General features: G+C 46.0%; 7 protein-coding genes across 7 annotated transcripts; 3 read left to right on the forward strand and 4 right to left on the reverse strand.

Moving 5' to 3' along the window:
• Window positions 1–669: 669 nt before the first annotated feature.
• N7495_005953 (mitofusin) lies at window positions 670–3,641 on the reverse strand (the record flags this gene model as incomplete). The annotated part of the gene is made up of 4 exons (XM_057208604.1): window positions 670–1,031; window positions 1,086–3,162; window positions 3,221–3,252; window positions 3,329–3,641. 4 exons carry the CDS (start codon window positions 3,639–3,641, stop codon window positions 670–672), a joined length of 2,784 nt encoding a protein of 927 aa, XP_057062378.1.
• A 244-nt stretch (window positions 3,642–3,885) lies between these two features.
• N7495_005954 (ESCRT-III subunit protein DID4) lies at window positions 3,886–4,807 on the forward strand (the record flags this gene model as incomplete). Its single annotated transcript, XM_057208605.1, has 5 exons — window positions 3,886–3,891; window positions 3,948–4,162; window positions 4,238–4,298; window positions 4,362–4,622; window positions 4,679–4,807. 5 exons carry the CDS (start codon window positions 3,886–3,888, stop codon window positions 4,805–4,807), a joined length of 672 nt encoding a protein of 223 aa, XP_057062379.1.
• Window positions 4,808–5,716: 909 nt separating this feature from the next.
• Window positions 5,717–7,233, reverse strand: N7495_005955 (Protein kinase domain-containing protein; the record flags this gene model as incomplete). Its single annotated transcript, XM_057208606.1, has 2 exons — window positions 5,717–6,786; window positions 6,852–7,233. The coding sequence occupies 2 exons, from the start codon at window positions 7,231–7,233 to the stop codon at window positions 5,717–5,719; spliced, it is 1,452 nt and encodes a 483-aa protein (XP_057062380.1).
• Window positions 7,234–8,724: 1,491 nt separating this feature from the next.
• N7495_005956 (triose-phosphate isomerase TPI1) lies at window positions 8,725–9,820 on the forward strand (the record flags this gene model as incomplete). The annotated part of the gene is made up of 5 exons (XM_057208607.1): window positions 8,725–8,762; window positions 8,844–9,123; window positions 9,230–9,304; window positions 9,402–9,514; window positions 9,577–9,820. 5 exons carry the CDS (start codon window positions 8,725–8,727, stop codon window positions 9,818–9,820), a joined length of 750 nt encoding a protein of 249 aa, XP_057062381.1.
• Window positions 9,821–11,381: 1,561 nt separating this feature from the next.
• On the reverse strand, window positions 11,382–11,765 carry N7495_005957 (uncharacterized protein; the record flags this gene model as incomplete). The annotated part of the gene is made up of 1 exon (XM_057208608.1): window positions 11,382–11,765. The coding sequence occupies one exon, from the start codon at window positions 11,763–11,765 to the stop codon at window positions 11,382–11,384; it is 384 nt and encodes a 127-aa protein (XP_057062382.1).
• A 381-nt stretch (window positions 11,766–12,146) lies between these two features.
• N7495_005958 (uncharacterized protein) lies at window positions 12,147–14,912 on the reverse strand (the record flags this gene model as incomplete). The annotated part of the gene is made up of 6 exons (XM_057208609.1): window positions 12,147–13,330; window positions 13,380–13,656; window positions 13,729–14,366; window positions 14,421–14,697; window positions 14,770–14,831; window positions 14,891–14,912. The coding sequence occupies 6 exons, from the start codon at window positions 14,910–14,912 to the stop codon at window positions 12,147–12,149; spliced, it is 2,460 nt and encodes an 819-aa protein (XP_057062383.1).
• A 1,245-nt stretch (window positions 14,913–16,157) lies between these two features.
• Window positions 16,158–18,419, forward strand: N7495_005959 (DEAD/DEAH box helicase; the record flags this gene model as incomplete). The annotated part of the gene is made up of 3 exons (XM_057208610.1): window positions 16,158–17,093; window positions 17,143–17,561; window positions 17,612–18,419. 3 exons carry the CDS (start codon window positions 16,158–16,160, stop codon window positions 18,417–18,419), a joined length of 2,163 nt encoding a protein of 720 aa, XP_057062384.1.
• Between the last annotated feature and the right edge of the window lie 218 nt (window positions 18,420–18,637).

Raw genomic sequence — 18,637 nt, forward strand, 5'->3', positions numbered from 1 at the left:
GTTGGTGCTACCTCTGTATTTGAAGTGAGAAATCCATAATTCTCCTATCCGTATAAGCATCTCAACTGAACATGCGCATGAAAACATGACCTCGCAAAATACAAACCACACCGTTTGACAGACGGGATGCATGCATTTTATATGATGATAATATTTTGCAAGGCCCCAAGGTTATCACCATGTCTTCCAGCGACATATATTCGCTGGAAAATGTCCTTCATGGGAAATATGGAAACATGATCTAATATATGATTTATAATGAAACATATGATTCATTTCTCAAAACAAACAGAATCGAAGAAACAACAGAATCAATCTGGAATTACATCAGGATCTGGGACATAGAGTGAATATTTCAATTCAGATGGGAATCTTGGGCTAAAACCTTGGAATGACCCCAGTGCACGCCAACACACGATATTAAGTGAGAACGTAAGGAACTGGGCATAAGCCATATCTCTTTTGGGGTGGAATCATAGTCGTAGATAATCTAGAACATGAATTTCATTTGAAGAGAGGGAATTCCAGGGAAGAAAGAAAGGAGTACGGAAGGGGGTGATTGTACATTTTTAGGGAAATGGAAATAGAGACCATGTGGTAGTTCTGGTAGGTATCGCAAGGGAAAGCCAGTTCAGTGAAATCGTAATTTTTGGTACATAAAGTGGGCGCTCATGCGGCGTAGGCACCCATGGCACCAGGAAGGGGGGCGTCCAGGTCAAGGTCCTCTACAGAACGGCGGTTCTGACTGCTGTCGCGGAACAGGTTTCCAAAGTACTTGGTGGCAACCTCGCTCTCCTTCTTGAGCTTGGTAACCTCTTGCTTGCGTCGGCCAAGGTCCTCGATGTCTTGGACAAGGGTAGCTTGCAAGCTTGTCGCCGGAAGTCGAAGGATTTTTCGGACCTCGGTGGAAATTCGGTTGGCGTTTGTGTGAACGTAATCCATTTGTGAGAGTTTCGCGGCAATCTTGCGAGACAAACGAGGAGGTAACGTATTCGGAATGGATGACAACACATAGGCTGTGGTCAAGATGGCTGATACTGAGTTAGTAAGAATGTTTTAAATACAACAGTTGAAAAAAGACTTACCAGCTGCCAAAAGACTGGGGAAGAACATCCGGCGCACGTTGTTTGGTCCAATAAATTTAACTGCACTCAAAGCGCTATCCACCCAACTGAAACCGCCGAGGGCCCGGCTACCAACAACCGTGACGGCAGTCATTGCTATACCTGTTCCTGCAACCTTTTCTTGGCGTTCCCAGAGTGCGGCAATGTCTAAGAAGTCCCATAGTTCCACTTCGGTATCGACTTGGCGACCAAAGGTATGGCGGCGACCTCGGCGGAACATCATATCCGCACGGAAGTTCAGAGGAGTGAACTTGTCCTCACCAACATGCAGCAACCCGATATTTTGAATGAAACCGACACCTTGGACAGTCTTCTCCCGGGCATAGTCCTCACAGTTAGTGACTGCTGCCGAAATTTGATTAAGCATGGCAAGCTTCAAATCCTCGGCATACTGGAACACGGAGAAAACACCGGGATATTGAACGCCGAGTTCAGCTCGGGATACTTGAGCGATGGTGTCTGTCAAGGTGGTACGGGTGTGGTTGTATACATCGTCGCATGAATCGTCGATGGCCTTGTCAACGCCCTCAGCCAGCTCACCCTTCTTCTTCTTGCCGTTCTCATAGGCGGGCTCAATTTCTTGAAGCTCATTGGTCACTCGCGTAAGCTCTGACTGAGCGACGTCCCGGTTGACAGTGGCGAGCGAAGTCAGGTCCGCGAGAAGGTTCAGAAGGTAGGTACGTGCAGGTGCAAGCTTGGAGCGGGACCGCTTTTCGAGAACAAAGCGTCTCAATGCCCCTTCCAGGTTTTCGAAATCTTGGATCTTTTCCATTTCCTTCTGCTTGCCCTTACCTTTGCCAGAATCATCGTCATCATCGTCGTGAGGATCTGAACTTCCACCGTCACCACCACCAGACCCAGACTGCAAGACATGTGGAGCAGTCGGAATGGCATTACTGGATACAAAGTGCACCAGTTCGTCTGACTCCTTATACGTGCGAGGGCTAAGCTTGCCCACTTGATCAAGGATCATGCGCTCGCATCGCTGTTTATCTCGGATCTGGTCGAAACCATTGACCACCATGAAAATATAAGTTTTTTCGTGGGCTGCATTCAGGATGAACTCTTTCGCAGATAGGGTGAAATGATTGGCTGCAGATACAACGAAGACAACAACGTCAATTTCTTCTTGTCGGGCGAAGACGGCGGTTGTCTTCAAAGAGTCCGAGTTTAGACCTGGGGCATCGATCAAGGCAATGTCGACCACGCCGTTATTAAGTAAGGACTCATCAATCGATCGCGCATCCTTAACGTAGACCTTGCACTGCATGTACTTGGAGTTGTCCACCACAATGTTTTCGAGCTCGCTCAATACAAATACGTCATATGTGCTTTCGTCATTGCGGTTGTAGATGGCATCCTTGTGAACTGCATGTACCTCTTCGATTCCACTGTTCTCTCGAGCATCAAGGACCTCACAAAAAATGCTGGTGCACGGCTGTTGGTCCTCGGGCAACACTTTGCGCCGAAGAAGAGCATTGCAGAATGTCGATTTACCTGCGTTCAAATCTCCTGTGATCAACACCTTACTTGACGTATCTTCGATGCGCTCTCGAAGGGAGAGAAGATGTTTCATGCTCTGGCTAATTTTTCCATCTAAAAGTGAGGCGATAGAGGCTTTCTCCAAGGAATGCACGAGTTCTGCTTGCGACAGCGCACCGAGCTTCAAGTCGAGCTTCAAGATGGAAAATTCCTGGGCTATTTGTGGAGTCATCAATCTAGGCTCAGGCTGAACGCGGCGTTGAGCGGCAGCGCTAGATTCACCAAGATCGTCTCCTCCAGCAGTAGTCGCAGCACGTTTCAGACTTCCCGGACGAGGTGGAGTGCCAGGTCTCATTTCGTCATTTCCAAAATGTGTGTTCGTGTGTTGCAATTGCGGTCGCTCCGAAAGGGAAGGGGAACCGTCCTGCACGGAGGGGTAGACTGCAGGCCATTGTCGATTTATATCCTGTAGCTCTTTTAATGTCTCGAGAGTCCGGGAAATCGCGCGTCCAAGCTTCGTTCGATTTGAGTTGCTAGAAGAAAGATGTGAGTACTCCTGCGGGTATAGCAGTTGGCGTAGTTGAAAAAAGAACATACTAAAGAAGTTGGGAAACATGACTCGCAAGAACCTGTTTCTCATGCTCGACTGGGGCGCAAGAGTTTGCGTTAGCTATTGATAAATATATAAAACTGCTATATAATATTCATGCGGAGTCACTCACCGGCAGGATTCCACTCGTCGCTGCGCGTCGGAGTATGGATTGGAGTTGGTCGGTCTTCCAATAAGCCAGCACGCCATGCTGAACTTGAATCGCTACCAGTATGAGTCTCACCGGCAGCGCTGCCTTCATATCCCGAGTCACGAGAAAGTGAGGACATCAAGGCAGTGGCACTCTCGGAAGTCGAGCCACTACCTACGGTCATGTAGGCCGGCGGCGGTTGGGAATTAGAGGGAACCTGTTCCTGGTCTTCGCCAGGGAAACGAGATGAAGTAGATCTCCAAGATCCCCCATTTGGAAAATGTTCCTGACTCATGGCGAATAAGGACAGTGTGAGTGTGCCATGAAAGGGTTTTGTTTGTAGATGGGCAGATTTCCATGGAAAGTGACGTTTGGTCCTTAAAAGGTTTAGAGTGTGCATGTGACTGTAAGATTTGTAATATTACCAAAATTACCGGTAACTTGGTACCGTTGTCCCGCTTGATGTCACTCAGTTGATCATCTTAAGTGAATAGGCTACAATTTTCTTTCACTCTATCCTTCCATTCTTCGCGCTCGTAATGAATGTAAGCTTGAATATCACTGTATGTGACTTGGCTCAGACTATTGACATACCCCTCAGATCGTCGAATGGGCCTTCGGCAAGCGCATAACGCCTGCGGAGCGTCTGCGCAAGCACCAGCGTGCCCTGGATCGAACCCAGCGCGAGCTGGACCGAGAGCGCACTAAGCTCGAGAATCAGGAGAAGAAGTTGATTCAAGATATCAAGAAAAGCGCAAAGAATGGCCAGATCGGTGCCTGTAAGATCCAAGCTAAGGATCTTGTTCGGACACGAAGGTATGTGGTCTATCATCCTATCCTATTCTATCTTACTATCTTGAGCATTCTGTCTAACTTGTGTTTCTGAAATAGATATATTCAGAAATTCTATCAGATGCGCACTCAACTACAGGCAATCTCTCTACGTATTCAGGTACGATAAGCTCGCAAACCCCTACGACGACTTTACAAAGTGCTCACTAGTGTTACAACATAGACGGTCCGCAGCAATGAACAAATGATGCAGTCAATGAAGGGTGCCACCATGCTTCTGGGAAGCATGAACCGACAGATGAATCTTCCCGCATTGCAGCGCATCGCGATGGAGTTCGAACGAGAGAACGAGGTCATGGATGAACGACAAGAGATGATGGACGATGCCATTGACGAGGCTACCGGGATTGAGGGTGAAGAGGAGGAAGGCGAGGATATTGTCAAAGAAGTATTGGATGAAATTGGTGTTGATTTGGGTCAATCGGTTTGTCTCCCCTATCATGCCGCTATTTGTGTAGTGTACTGACAATCTTCGACCAGATGGGCGAGACACCTTCTAACATTCAAAAAGAATCGGTTGGAGAGACCCGCGTTGCGCAGGCCATCGGTGGTGGAGGTCACGCGGATGATGATGATCTTCAAGCAAGACTGGATAGTCTACGACGTTGATGATCTCAACCTTTTCAGCTTTGATATTTTTGCTTTTCATTGGCAGAACCTGTAGGTGGGTTAATCTCGCTGTCTGGCATAAGCCTTCTCTTTTTTTTTTCCATAGTCGCTTTGTTATTGTTAGCGCCCGCAAGACTCCATTTTGACGCTTCCTTTCTACGACCTCGGAATCTCAGCTGGTAGCTTTTTGGTTTCCAACCTTGGAACGTTTCTCTGAGTCTACTTGAGCCTCCATCGTTGTAGAAATTCCAAGCCCTGTGGGCTGATGGTCTATCCACATTAATTTGGTCTTATATGTGGATGTATCTCTAGTGCTAGGTACCTACGCAGATAATCCGTAGGTATACTATTGATTCATGGGTTCATTTTTTTTTTTAGTAAAAATGTATATGATTGTACGAGAAAACTCTGCTTTAAGCAGACTTCGAAGACCTCGGCATGTCTAAATATTTGAAGGCCCGGGCGTTCTGAAAATAGATATATGAAAGACAACCTTCGAAACAGACCACGAAAGGATCCATGGGTACAGGCAAAGAAAGAAAAAGATCTCAAGAGGACTTGACAAAGTGACTTATAACCTTGGGCTTGATAGAGTGATATATGCAATCAGCGGCGAAATTTCCAATCCCTGAATGGTGGCGTCATAGTATAGGAATTTGGAGACTCCATTTATCAATAGACAGAAGATTCGCGTTTTATAAAAAGGTCATTGCTGGATGTGCCTTCTTTTTCCTCGCCGTCGATCAAGGATTTATCCTCTTCACTAGAAATTGTTTCTTCGTGTCTTGAAAAGCTTTCCTTTTCATCGCTAGAAAAGTCTTCCCCTTCTTCACTTAGAAAGCTCTTCGTCCGTGTTGAATCATGAAGTTTGTTAGTTGAACGTGAGAGGATGGAGCTCATGCTCGGATATTACATACCAGCTGATCTAAAGTAACTATTCTGAAATCTGTGTGAAAAGGGCCGCTCATATAACCGATTGGCTCTGGACCACTGCGAAAACCATGGAAAGGTAATCAACTCATCCAGCGACGGCCGATTCCGTGGGTCTCTAGACAAAAGCCGCCGAAGAACATCTCTACAGCCCTGTGATAAGCTTTCGTTAATAGGCACGTCGTACCTAACCATTCTCATTCGGCGCTCATCGATGATATCGTCATGATGGCCAGGTTTCCAACGCAGTAGATCAAAGTGACAGACCTCCTCCCAAGGCCAATAGCCATGGAGAATGCCATATACAATGACACCGTACTTCCAGATGGCTTCCTCGCGGACATCATGTGTCAGAGGAAGTAAGCCTGCGTTGTGAGAATCATAATTATGGCTTTTTATTTCTAAAAGCTGTTCAGCTACTTCGGGAAATACTTGATACTCCTGATAGGGAATATAGTAAAATTCACTCTCTCGAAAGTCGTGATCTTTGAGACCAAACGTGGTTTCTCCGAGATCAATAATCTGAACGTTCAGATTCTGATCAACACAGAAATTATTGACTGACAGATCTGTGTGCCAGAGGTTCATGTCAGCCATATGAACTATGCCTTCCAAAAGCTGTGCGGCGACTTTGCAGGCCTGCATCTCATCTAACAGGGGCGTTTTGTTCTTGTTCATCAGATACTTCCCCGTAAATGCTGGGAAGACCCGTCTCATGCTTCCTGGATAGCCTGGATTTCTCTCGGGGGAAGGGTCAATACATGGTGACATAACAATGGCATGGAACCTATCATGCGTATAGACGGAGTCAAGCATAGGGAACCTGTCACTGTGTGTCAGAAGTAAGAGAATTAACGCTTCATTGGGGATATACCGGGTTGATGAGACCTCTTCAATGGCAATCATCGGTTGCGTAGGTCGACCAGAGGTCACGGCACCCAATACCGTCTCGTGCCTCTGAACCTTCACGGCGTAGTGATTCACATCCTCTGGCCTTGCTTGCCAAGAGGAAGTAGTTTTATCTCTTGCTAGGAAAACCGCGGCAAAAGCTGTAATCAATTAGCATTTGTTTATCGAAGACATAATTTTAATCGAAAAGGAAATCTACACTTACTTCCTGAACCCAGATAACCATAAATTTCCATGCGGTCTAGGAGATCGGTACACAGACAGTTGTAGCGATGCTCCACGGTGTCTTCAAACGCCCATAGTTGGTTGACAATCTCGGAATTTTCGTTCTTCTGAAACGCCGGCCCATCGCTTCGACCGAGGCTATAGGAGTTCCTGGATTCTTCATTGATTCGCTTGATCTTATGAGTACATTGAGATATAGGTTTACCCCCTCTCATATGAAGAGCATCATCTGCATTCCTAGCAAGGATGTGATGTAGATGGGGATGCCTCTTGGACAGATCGCTGTTGGGGTCAAGGAGGAATCGGATTTGGTGTGCAAAGGACTTTCTCCAATGCGTATTGACTGGGATATTCAACTCCATAATAAAATGCTATGTATGATGTTTGAAAGCGTCTTAGTTAGTTTTAGGTTTCGGATACTCTTTGAGTAGATGATAGAATGTATGCAGACTGGATTGAAATTCAAATGCCGGGCTAATTCACTTGATTTATACCTATATGTGTAGTCATATAGCTACCTCTAACAACAGGTTGGTATCGACAAAGGCCGAGAAAACAAAACAAGAATCATTGCAGCCTTTCAAATTTGAAACACAATTAAACAATAGAAAGACTTGATATGGAACAAGAAGCTCATTGTGCTATGTAATATTATTCTTGTTAGAACAATGAGATTCTTCGAGGTCTTGTGTTGTAAGCCCTTTTCATCTGATACCCGCTTGAAACAAGAGCCTCAACCTTCAACGATTGGAAGGGCGCCCATGGCATTTGATCTCAAAGATGAGTATCAAGCCCCTTTTCAGCTAGCCTACTGCCCTTTCAGATCACCTGAAAGCATTGGATGTAGCAGCTTCCAAGGTTCATTCTGGAAACCAAAGTGTACCTAAATTGAAGTATAGATCATATATAGAGACCTCTTGAGATAGCATTTCCAGAGTTGGTCTGAGTATGTATCCATAGTTTTCAAAGGTTTCATAGCACTAATAGCAGAAATTTCAACCTTGGAATCGTAATTCGGACTACTCAGGTGATCATTGTCTGGGTGGTACAGGTGAGCAAGCTAGATGCATCGTACCTATTCAGGTAGTTAGACATTTTTTGACAGCCTCGCAACAAAGAGTATTGGAAGGATGCCCTGGCCAATCCCTTCAAACTTTGATGTTTTGGGCATTGTTGCGGTCGTTGTTGTACTTGGAATTTTGGAAGGTATAGCAATTTAAGTCCTTTTGATTTCACGCCACGTCTGACCTTCAATTTTATCTCCCGACTCCCAGGGCTGTTGAATTTTACATGCCTAAATACGTGGGTCTATTCATTGTATTTCAATTCCCAAATGGGCTATCGGGTCAGTGAAATCAGAAGCGGAATAGTGTCTGTCCATTTGCGTATATTGCATGATGTGAAAATCTTCTGGCCAGACAGATATTTAGCACCTGTCAATTGAGATTGGGATTGAAGTTGAATTGTAAACACGATGCTAGGCGCAAGAACATGTGCAACCTGATACCAACATTAGTTAGTTTACAGGTTCATTTAAGGCCTGGCGGTTCATGCATAAGTACCTAAGTGGGATTAAGGTATAGATTATAGTGAATGGAAGAACTGAACCTACCAAGCATTGATGAATTTAGAGACATTAATCAAGATGAAATATAGAACCATAGACGTGTTCGGGTGGCGTCATAGAGAGAATGGCCTGTCAGGCGTGCTCCGATCGACCCTCGGGATGAAAAAGTGCCCCTCCTCCATAACTCCATACTATTTAACTTTCCGTCTCCCTCTTCTTCCCTCAACAACTTCAACTTCCTCACTTTCTTCCCTTCTCCCAAAAAACACCCCTCAATTCATTCACCATGCCTCGCCAATTCTTCGTCGGTGGTAACTTCAAGATGTATGTTGTTTAAACCCCCGCACAGCTTCGAGCTACCCCTCTATACCTGCAACACAACAATGAATCTGACAATACATCTAGGAACGGTGTTACTTCTAGTATCACCGACATCGTCAACAACCTCAACTCCGCCAAGCTCGATTCCACCACCGAGGTCGTCATCTCCCCTCCTACCCTCTACCTCTCTTTAACCCGCAGCTTGGCCAAGGCCGAAATTGGCGTTGCCGCCCAGAACGTCTTCGACAAGCCCAGCGGTGCTTTCACCGGTGAGATCAGCGTTGAACAGCTGAAGGATATCAAGATCGACTGGACTCTCATCGGTCACAGCGAGCGCCGTGTTATCCTTAAGGAGAATGATGAGGTATGAAGTTCTTGCACCCGTAGCGGAACGGAACAAAACAGCAAAATCAACCCCCGCTATCCAATATGGAAAACCACAGTCATTGACCAAACTTTTTTTTTAACAGTTCATTGCCCGCAAGGTCAAGGCCGCTATTGATGGCGGTGTCTCTGTGATCTTCTGCATCGGTGAGACTTTGGAGGTACGTCATATGTTTCGATTACCCTTTTCTCGTCCCGGTGTGGGTCGCCGGGAAATGGCATGGTAAACTCTCCGCTAACACCCGACCTCTACTTTAGGAGCGTGAGGCCGACAAGACCATTGAGGTTGTCTACCGTCAACTCAACGCTGTCGCTAAGTTGCTCAGCCAGGAGGACTGGGCCAAGGTCGTCATCGCCTACGAGCCCGTCTGGTAAGAAGATCTACATATTTCCCCACCTTGCGGAGGAATATTTGCTAACTCTCTATGTTTAGGGCTATTGGTACCGGTAAGGTCGCCTCCACTGAACAGGCCCAGGAGGTCCACGCCGCTATCCGTAAGTGGCTCGGCGAGACCGTCTCCGCCAAGGTCCAGGAGGAGGTCCGCATCATCTACGGTGGCTCTGTCAGCGAGAAGAACTGCCGTGAGCTCGCCACACAGCCTGATGTTGACGGCTTCCTTGTTGGCGGTGCCAGCTTGAAGCCTGCCTTTGTCGATATCATCAACGCCCGTATCTAGGGTGTTTGTTCGATATTTTAATACTTCCGTCAGCGGTTTATACCAGAATTTGCACAGTCAGGCGACTCAATGGCATGGCAAAAGCCTCAAATGAGAATCATGCTGTCATGAGAATATATATCCAATGTTAGAAACAAAATAAACCTAGGCATGATAAACCGCCTGAAGATGCAACTCGACGTTTCCAGGCCCTGGAGGTTACATAAATGAAAATATATAGATCCAAACTTCGAATACACGTGAATATCCCCGTAGCCCCAATATCACGCTGTTTCTAGGTATGTAGTTAGTAGCTACCTAGGTAGATAATCTCGTCGTGCCAGGCACCTTCTTTTGATGAAACACAGAAGTGTACGGCTTCGCTCCTATCTTATATATATTTATAAATATGTGATGTCAAAGCTTTGGATTCTCATTAAAGACATTTTGACCGATCTCCATGGGCTCAGGTCCTCAAAGGGCGTTCAGAAGCACAAATCGGACAATTCTTCCGGTCTTCAGAATTTAATTCGCAAAATGTCTGCTCTTGACACTAGGCTGCAGAAGTAGAATGCTGAGATACCTGATGTACTAAGGCTAAACAATAGCCGCATCATCAGATGGACCGTGATATTCGTGCTTCCAGCCCCAAATTTGAAAAGCACATTTATCAACTTCAGGCTCTTGCTCTCAGCCTTGCATTCGATAATGAAGAAATTCTTGTGCATGGGCCCTTGCTTGCGTACAAGATAGTCCTTTCCATGTTGAAGAGGCCCACTCAGCCCAAAACCCCCTAAATACATATCTGAAGACTTGACGAGACGCAGCTCTACGCACTTTTGAAGCTGAAAAGACTTCCGTACTTTGCTGCTGACACTTATGCACAAGCTTTAATCAACATTCATACCTTACTGCTGTGATTATGCTTTGCATATTGACGGACGAGTATTGAGCCTTTATCTGAACAGTCATATCAGTTCAAAACAGGCCTACGTCGTCTTCTTAGTATGCAGGCGCATTTGAAAGTCGCGGTCTCATTCTCAAATCCCTGCACATAATCTAGATATTCTGGAAAGATTGGCCAGATTACTCATTGAGAAGGAATTGAAAGAAATGTTACCAGCCAGTAGTGCAAGGCAACCACAGTAACAGAATAGCACCTCAGGGGCTTAGAGGGCTAACCATGATGCAGATGAAGGTGGTTTGCAGGCCCAGGCGCTCGCTTTGAATGATCCTCCTAGACAGGAAACTATGTTTAAATACATAGAAGACTCGCCCTCGCCTATATTGTAAGCCCTTCACGACTTTGATCAAGGTGGGAAGATGATACCATTTCTGTCTAAAATTATCATCTAATATTCTGATCCAAGTCCTCTAGGGTCATGACATGAACGCCTTGCTTGAATCGCCTTTCTCAGATCTACTTGATCCCGGAACCGATATCGCGCCAGAGTAGGCTTGGATCTGGGGTGTTGACAGATTGGCGCAATTTTAAAAGGCAAGGAATAAAAGAAGGAGCAACCCACGTTAATGAAACTAGGAACTGGAGTAGCGCAAAGTTCACGCAGTCAATCAAAAAATCTCAATAGCACCATACCTTCTCCTTCATAGTTACAAAGCGCACCTCCCCTGGCTCACTGCCAGTTCCCCTCTTCTTTGCCTTGTCCAAAACAGCTACTGTGGCCGTGGCTCCAATCCGAGTAACTCCAAGACTCATAACATAAAGCAAGTCATCAAGAGTGCAAACACTACCCGTCGCCTTAATCTGCACCTTAGGTCCAGAGTGCTTCCTCATCAGCTTCAGATCCAACACAGTTGCCCCGAGGTAGTTATAAGACCCGTCAGCCTGCTTGACAAACCCATATCCAGTAGAAGTCTTAACAAAAGCAACGCTAAGCTCAGTACAGATCTCGCAGAGCGTGATGATATATATCTTAAGACCGGCTGGGATGTCGGCGTCGGTCATGATCAGGTGTAGTAGCTAGTGGTCGATTGAGATGAGATTCGAACTATACTATTCGATGATATAGGTTTCATTCCTATGAGGTGGTTGTGTCTTTATACTTTGCCATACTTTGCTTGACTTATGTCTTTCGTTCCAGTGGAATGAATCCTTCTAACCTTGGAAGATAAGAACTAGTAGAGCTACTCCGTAGTATAAAGCTCCGTGGTTCTACCGGAACCCTCGCCCCACTCGGTACTTGAGTAGTTCCAGGGTTAGTAAACTACATCTCAAACGTTCTTAAATCCATTGTATTAATATGCTTTGGTGTGGATCAACACAATTACTATCAGTTTCTGCATATTGTGATTTTTTTTTACAAATGGAGTAAATCTCATCCATGAATTAATCAGACTTAACGGGTTGTCTCCTTGTTCTGCGCTTAGACCCCCATCCGATATCCTCCAATTCCTCCACTTCTCCAAGGAGCATGCTAGAATCAGCGTGCCTGGACCCCTCAGGTAATTTCCCAGCATCTCGCAGAAACTCTGCTCTCATAGCTGCTGCATCCGCATCCTCGTAGTCAAGCTGAGTCATTGGCGGCTCTTGATTTTCCTCGTCCTCATTTTGAGTATTCCGAGTGAGCTGATCAGCTAAAAAGTCGAATTTCTCGCCGCTGAACATTGATGCTAGACTCTGTTCGTTGGCGTGACTGGTCGCGCGTGATACGGAGTTGTCGCGGGTGGGATTGGCGCTTTCGAGGGTTGTCCCGAGGCCATCGTCGTTGAGGGTATCGATTGAACTGGCGCGGGAGGGGGCGATCATGGATTCGAGAACTTTGCTGGATGAGTGTGAGGATGCACGGCCTAGAAGGGGTTTGCGTTTCCGTCGTGCTGGAAAACTTGGATCTTCGGTGCTTGGAGTTGGATCTTGTTGCTTTTTTGATTTTGCTGCTTGTGCTTGCTGGATGAAACCTTGCATTGCGGTGGCTAGGGCAGAGGGTTCTGGAGGATTAGGAGGTTCGGGTTCTGATTTTTCGGTTGTAGGTTCGGTCTCTTTTTCCAATACTTCAGGTGAAGGAGATCGAGATTCTGGTATGGATGCTTGCGGCGCGATGTCAAGTTCATTTCTTGCGAAGCCATCATCAATGGCTGTTACCCGGTTCTTCTCGTGGTTTCCAGATAAGGTTCGTTTGGGGGCTCTTTGTATTGAGGATTTGGATCTGCTATCCTGTAAAATTTCAGGCTGTTTTTGGGGTTCTTTATCAGGTAAAAATGCAGCACCTAGTTGTTCTGGGCGACTTTTGGGTTGCGTGGTCCGTTTCTCAACGAGATATGGTTCAAATGGCTTCTTCTGACCAGTCTGAATGGATGTCCATAGCCAATCGGCCGAAACTGCCGGGACTTTCCATTCTGCGGTATGACGCAACTTGTCTTGACTAGCAGACTTGGGGTTAAGACATAACAGAACAGATGCACTAGGTGTCAAGACCTCATTATAAGTAGCACCCATCAAGTTGACTAATTTGGAGACATGCAAGAGATCAATCCCACCGAAGCCTGTAGAACATATGCGCATTCCCGGAAATCCTATTTACCGTTAGATTCATAGTCACACTTTACGGGTCATGGAGCTCACCTGGTATTGGAAATTTAGGGAACGGAGTGCTTGCAACATGCGATTCTGGTGAGACCAAAGCTCGAGCATAGAGACACCTTTCTAGCCACATATCGGTGACAAATTCGCATTCAAATGCCATATCTTCAGTAGATGGTACTTTTGATTTTGGTGTTTGGTATGGAACCATGATATATAGTCCCTGTCCCGTCTTTGGAATGCTAGGTCGGGAGAACTCCATCATTGTTTCAACGCACTGTGCCCCATTGGACTCAACATGACGTCTTAAAATGCCCATCTAAAAAGGGTAAGTAACGAACTCGTTCGCCAAATCTGTTTTTTTTTTTTTTTTTTTTTTTTTCGCACTAACCTGCTTGGAAGAAAACCCGTGAAGATAGAAATAAGCCCCGCCCAGAAAGCCTTCCGGAACTGGAGGAGGTAGTTTTGGTAGTTGATTTTTCTCAATGCTTTCATTGAATGTCGATTCACTCGCAAACGATTTTGCTGCTTGGAGTATAGGTTTAGAAAGGGAAAAATCCGAGTCTCTGTTGTCCGAGTCTTCATTTTCCGGTTCTGTAGCTTCGTTGTTTGCGAAGCCGGCACCGATAATATCTCCCCAGATATTTTCGTTTTGTCCGATCAACTTGGTGCTTGCAGATCTTCGTAACTTTTTTCGCGGCCGCTGGTCGTTTGGGTTTTCTTTGGTACCATTCTTGTCTCTTGCCCAGTGACCCTTTTTAGCTAGTATTTCTCGATTCCATGCCCCGACTCCTTGTTCCTCTGGCGGAATGTGTGGATGGTATCTCTCTTCATCCAGAATCATCCCGCGCTCAAGGCTGTCATTAAACCACTTTATGGTGACAACCTTGATATTCCACTGTGTCGCAAATTTGTACTTTTCGCCTTCTCCGTTACGCGCAATAAGATGCGTGACACTTTTGGTCAGGTCTTTTCGAAAGTCAGCTCCATTCTCCACCGTAGTGTCGTGCATTTTGGTCCGGAAACCCACTGGTCGAAAAGTCAGTCGAGTCCATTTTTATCTACAAAGTTCCTAGAACTCACTATCAGAAAATCCAGTTATGCAGATTGTGAGACCGAACAAGGAAGGTAGCTTGTATTTGGCCTCCAATGCCTGTATGTCTGTATCCTCGTCTAGCATCCAGAATTGGCGTACGGCTTCAATCCATTCCGGCCTCAATACAACCACATCATTCCGTTCGCGTGCGACAAATTTGTATTTGGGGGAATCCGTAGCTCCGACAAGTAGATGTGTTACCTCCGAGGTGAGGTCAGGCCGTTCAATTGCGCCCATTTCTTTCGCAAAGCTGACGAGTTGGGTCTATAAAGGTACAAATATGTCAGCATATCGAGTCAATTCATTTAGTAATATTCAATCTCGAACAAAACTTACCCTTTGATCCAGGGAGACCGAAGTGAAGCAAATCACTGCTCCGGAGAGCGGACGCTCTTTGTCTATGCGCCTCGTTAGAATTTTGACTGAAAATTTCATATAGTGCCAAGTCACCACCTACCTGCGTTCATCCCATCCTTCATGACCGATGAAGCTTCCACCACTGCTCGATAATGTTTCCAGTAATCTGCTTGCGCGAAGGTAGGGGTTGTTATTTCAAATGCAAGGTCAAGTCCGCGTCGCGGAGAATCACGTGTAGATCGCGTCTCGATAAGGCCTTATCGATAATGAGCGCATTTAGGCTAAATCACATTTCTCTATGCCGTACTATTTTATTTACACTACTCCAGAAGGATACTGAGTTCGGAATAGTGGACATCTTCACTTCACAGCAATGAGCGCATCGCGAGCACAACATGAGAGAATGGGCGAAGAGTGCGCTTTCTAGTCGAGAATGGGCAATGGCTTACCGTTGAGTTGCCAAGGAGGCATCAGCACAAATATTGCTAGGTTCTAAATCAAGCTGATAAAGGCCGTATCAGCTCTCATTCAGCGACCTAACGGTATCTCTGATGCCACATCAACAAATGAATTGAGTGGAGTTACTAGAAAGACTGATTTCGACACTTTGCCTTAGTGAGCTCGTTCTGTGGCGAAGAATTGCGCGTAGCATATTTGGAAGTTGGTTACGTCTTTCTCGTATAGCAAGGGCATATCTGGCCAGTGCTATAGAATGGTTGAATCATCAATGATTGCTGTTAACATTATAAAGTGAGTTTGCCAGAAGTATCACTTCGGAGTAGATTTTGCCTAGCAAGAGCGCAATTCATTTCATGAGTAATATATGTATGTCATGGGAAAAAAGACAAGCCAGGATTACGTGTCTGGATTGGAAATGGACTATCCAGAACATGGTCATGTTGTATCAAATGAAACGACATCGATGTGATTGGAGTTGCACAACTTCAACCCGCGGAACGCGAAGATGTACCAGCGGCATGCCTCGTAGGCATATGTAAATATTGATGGGATATCCGATTATTAAGTTCTTGATGGTTTTGAGTTGGGTTGAAAATGAGTATCAGAATAGGGAATTTCTCAGCAAGACAAATACAATCAGAGATGGTTCATATCAGGATAAGAACATTATCAGACAACAAAGATCGGGTACCGAGGAAACCGGAGTTTTACCGCCTTGAGACGCGTCGCAGAAGAAAGTCATCCCCCACCTCGCGACCATATCCTCTAGTTGGGGAATTTTGTTTATGCATGCGATCAGAAGAAGAGTGCGGTCCACAAAATTCACTCAATTAGTATCTTTGAATTACTATAGAGGACCGCTGAAATCTTCTCATTCCGCTTCTCGAAACGCGGTCGAGGATATCATCATGTTTAAGAAAGCCGTGAAAGAACATCCGGCGGCCACGTCTAAGCCCCTCCAGTCCAATCTCCTTCGTACAAACTCCATTGTCTCATCCAACCCTTTGCCACCCCAATCTGCCGGGATCAAACGAAAAATCGAGATGACCACTGCAGAGTCCGCACTGGGTTCTCTCCATAGCGCCGTCTACTTTGATGAAAACGACTTTGATGATGACCTAGATCTCGACATAGACGAACCCATGCCATTCACCTATACGGCACCAAATACTTCGAGTGAATTGAAGCCAGACACAATTTCATACCCAGTCATCGATCTGACTGGTAACAAGCCTTCAGATATCACGTACCCGGAACTGCCACCGGCCTCACATGAGATAGCTCCTCCAAGTAGTATTCCAATCCCATGGTCATCTTCTCCGCCGTCCCATCGTCAGCCTCCCAAACCACAGCCAAAACCGCGCAATCTACCATGGGCGATCGAAGAAAAGGAGGAGTCAAGTCGTGAAAAGAAGATCAGTACAGCCACAACTAAGCGTCCGAAGCCATCTGACCTTTGGAACAAGACTGAGAGTGCGATCAAGGAAGGTCAAAAAGAGCTTAGGCAGGAATATAAGAAAAATCAAAAAGGAGGCGCCCCTGTGAAACGATTCGAGGAGGAGAAGGTTCATAAGATTTTCCTTAGTGACGAGCAGAACAATGTTCTCGACATGGTTGTCGATGGTGGAAAGAGCATCTTCTTCACTGGTTCGGCAGGTACGGGAAAATCGGTTCTGATGAGGGAGATCATCAAGAAGCTTCGAAATAAGTTCAGACGGGAACCAGATCGGATTGCAGTGACAGCATCCACAGGTCTTGCAGCGTGTAATATAGAAGGTGTCACCCTTCACAGTTTTGCTGGTATTGGTCTCGGTAAAGAGCCTGTGCCAGAACTGGTTAAAAAGGTCAGTATTCTATTGAATGTTGACAAGTGTCTTGCTAACAACTTGGAAGATCAAAAAGAACCAGAAAGCACGAAACAGATGGCTGCGCACCAAGGTTCTTGTGGTTGATGAAGTTTCCATGGTCGACGGTGACTTGTTCGACAAGCTCGAAGAGATTGCTAGGCGTATTCGAAACAATGGCCGCGCTTTCGGTGGTATTCAACTCGTGGTGACTGGTGATTTCTTCCAGCTGCCGCCTGTTCCAGATGGAAGTAACCGCGAGGCAAAGTTTTCGTTTGCCGCGCATAGCTGGCCCACTTCTATTCACCACACCATTCTTTTAACGCATGTCTTCCGTCAACGAGATCCTGAATTTGCAGGAATGTTGAACGACCTGAGACTGGGCATCATCACCCCAAAGACGAACGAAGCCTTCAGAAAGCTTTCCCGCCCACTTAATTTCCACGATGCGCTAGAGGCCACCGAACTGTACGACCCTATATCCTTATGATAATTACATAAACTAAAATACATGACAGGTTTCCAACTCGTAATGAAGTGGAGAATGCCAATTCTGCTCGCATGAGCCGCCTGTCTGGAGAAATGATGACATTCAATGCAGTGGACTCGGGAACCATCCAGGACCCTGTACACCGTGAAAGACTGCTAGCAAACTGCATGGCTCCGCCAATGATTAATCTCAAGAAGGGTGCACAGGTGATGTTGATCAAGAACATGGAGGAGACTCTTGTGAATGGCTCCATCGGACGAGTTGTTGCGTTTATGGACGAGGGCACCTTCGAGACATACCGCATGAAGGAAGACGAATTTGCAACAGACGAGGCCGACATAGATAATGATGACAGCATAGAACGCGCACGAAAGAAGCTCAAGGCTATGGCCCACACCCCAGGTGGAGTGACAGTGACGCGAAAGTGGCCGCTGGTATGCTTCGTCCAGCCTGATGGAACTGAAAGACATCTACTCTGCCAGCCAGAAGCTTGGAAAATAGAACTTCCCAACGGTGAAGTGCAAGCTCAGCGCCAGCAAGTGCCGTTGATTCTGGCCTGGGCCCTGTCAATCCATAAGGCTCAAGGCCAAACCCTTCAACGAGTTAAAGTCAATCTGGGCCGAGTCTTTGAAAAGGGACAGGCTTATGTGGCTCTGAGTCGAGCAACTTCTCAGGCTGGTTTGCAGGTTACTGGGTTTGAGCCACGAAAGGTGATGGTACACCCGAAAGTGATAGAGTTCTATAAAAACCTTGTGTCGGTCAACCAAGTCCTGAAGCCTAAGAAAACCAAGGCTAGTAAGACTGTGGATGATTTCGATGATGACTGTTTTGATTGATACTATAAAGGCCTATCTGGTTCAATGTTTGCATGATTTCTTCCATTGTTCTTGCATATCTTTCAGATTAACATAGCGATATTCCAATCTATCTCCTTCCAGACATCTCAGTTAAATATTATGTTGCTGACGAAGAGTTATCCCACCATTCTCCTTTTAAATTGAGAATAGCTAGTTGCAGTTCTTTTATCATCTATAGTCCTAAGTAAACTTGGAAG

This window comes from Penicillium taxi, assembly GCF_028828555.1.
Source record: "Penicillium taxi strain IBT 34144 chromosome Unknown utg000004l_segment0_segment0, whole genome shotgun sequence".
NCBI classification, from domain to species: Eukaryota; Fungi; Ascomycota; class Eurotiomycetes; order Eurotiales; family Aspergillaceae; genus Penicillium; species Penicillium taxi.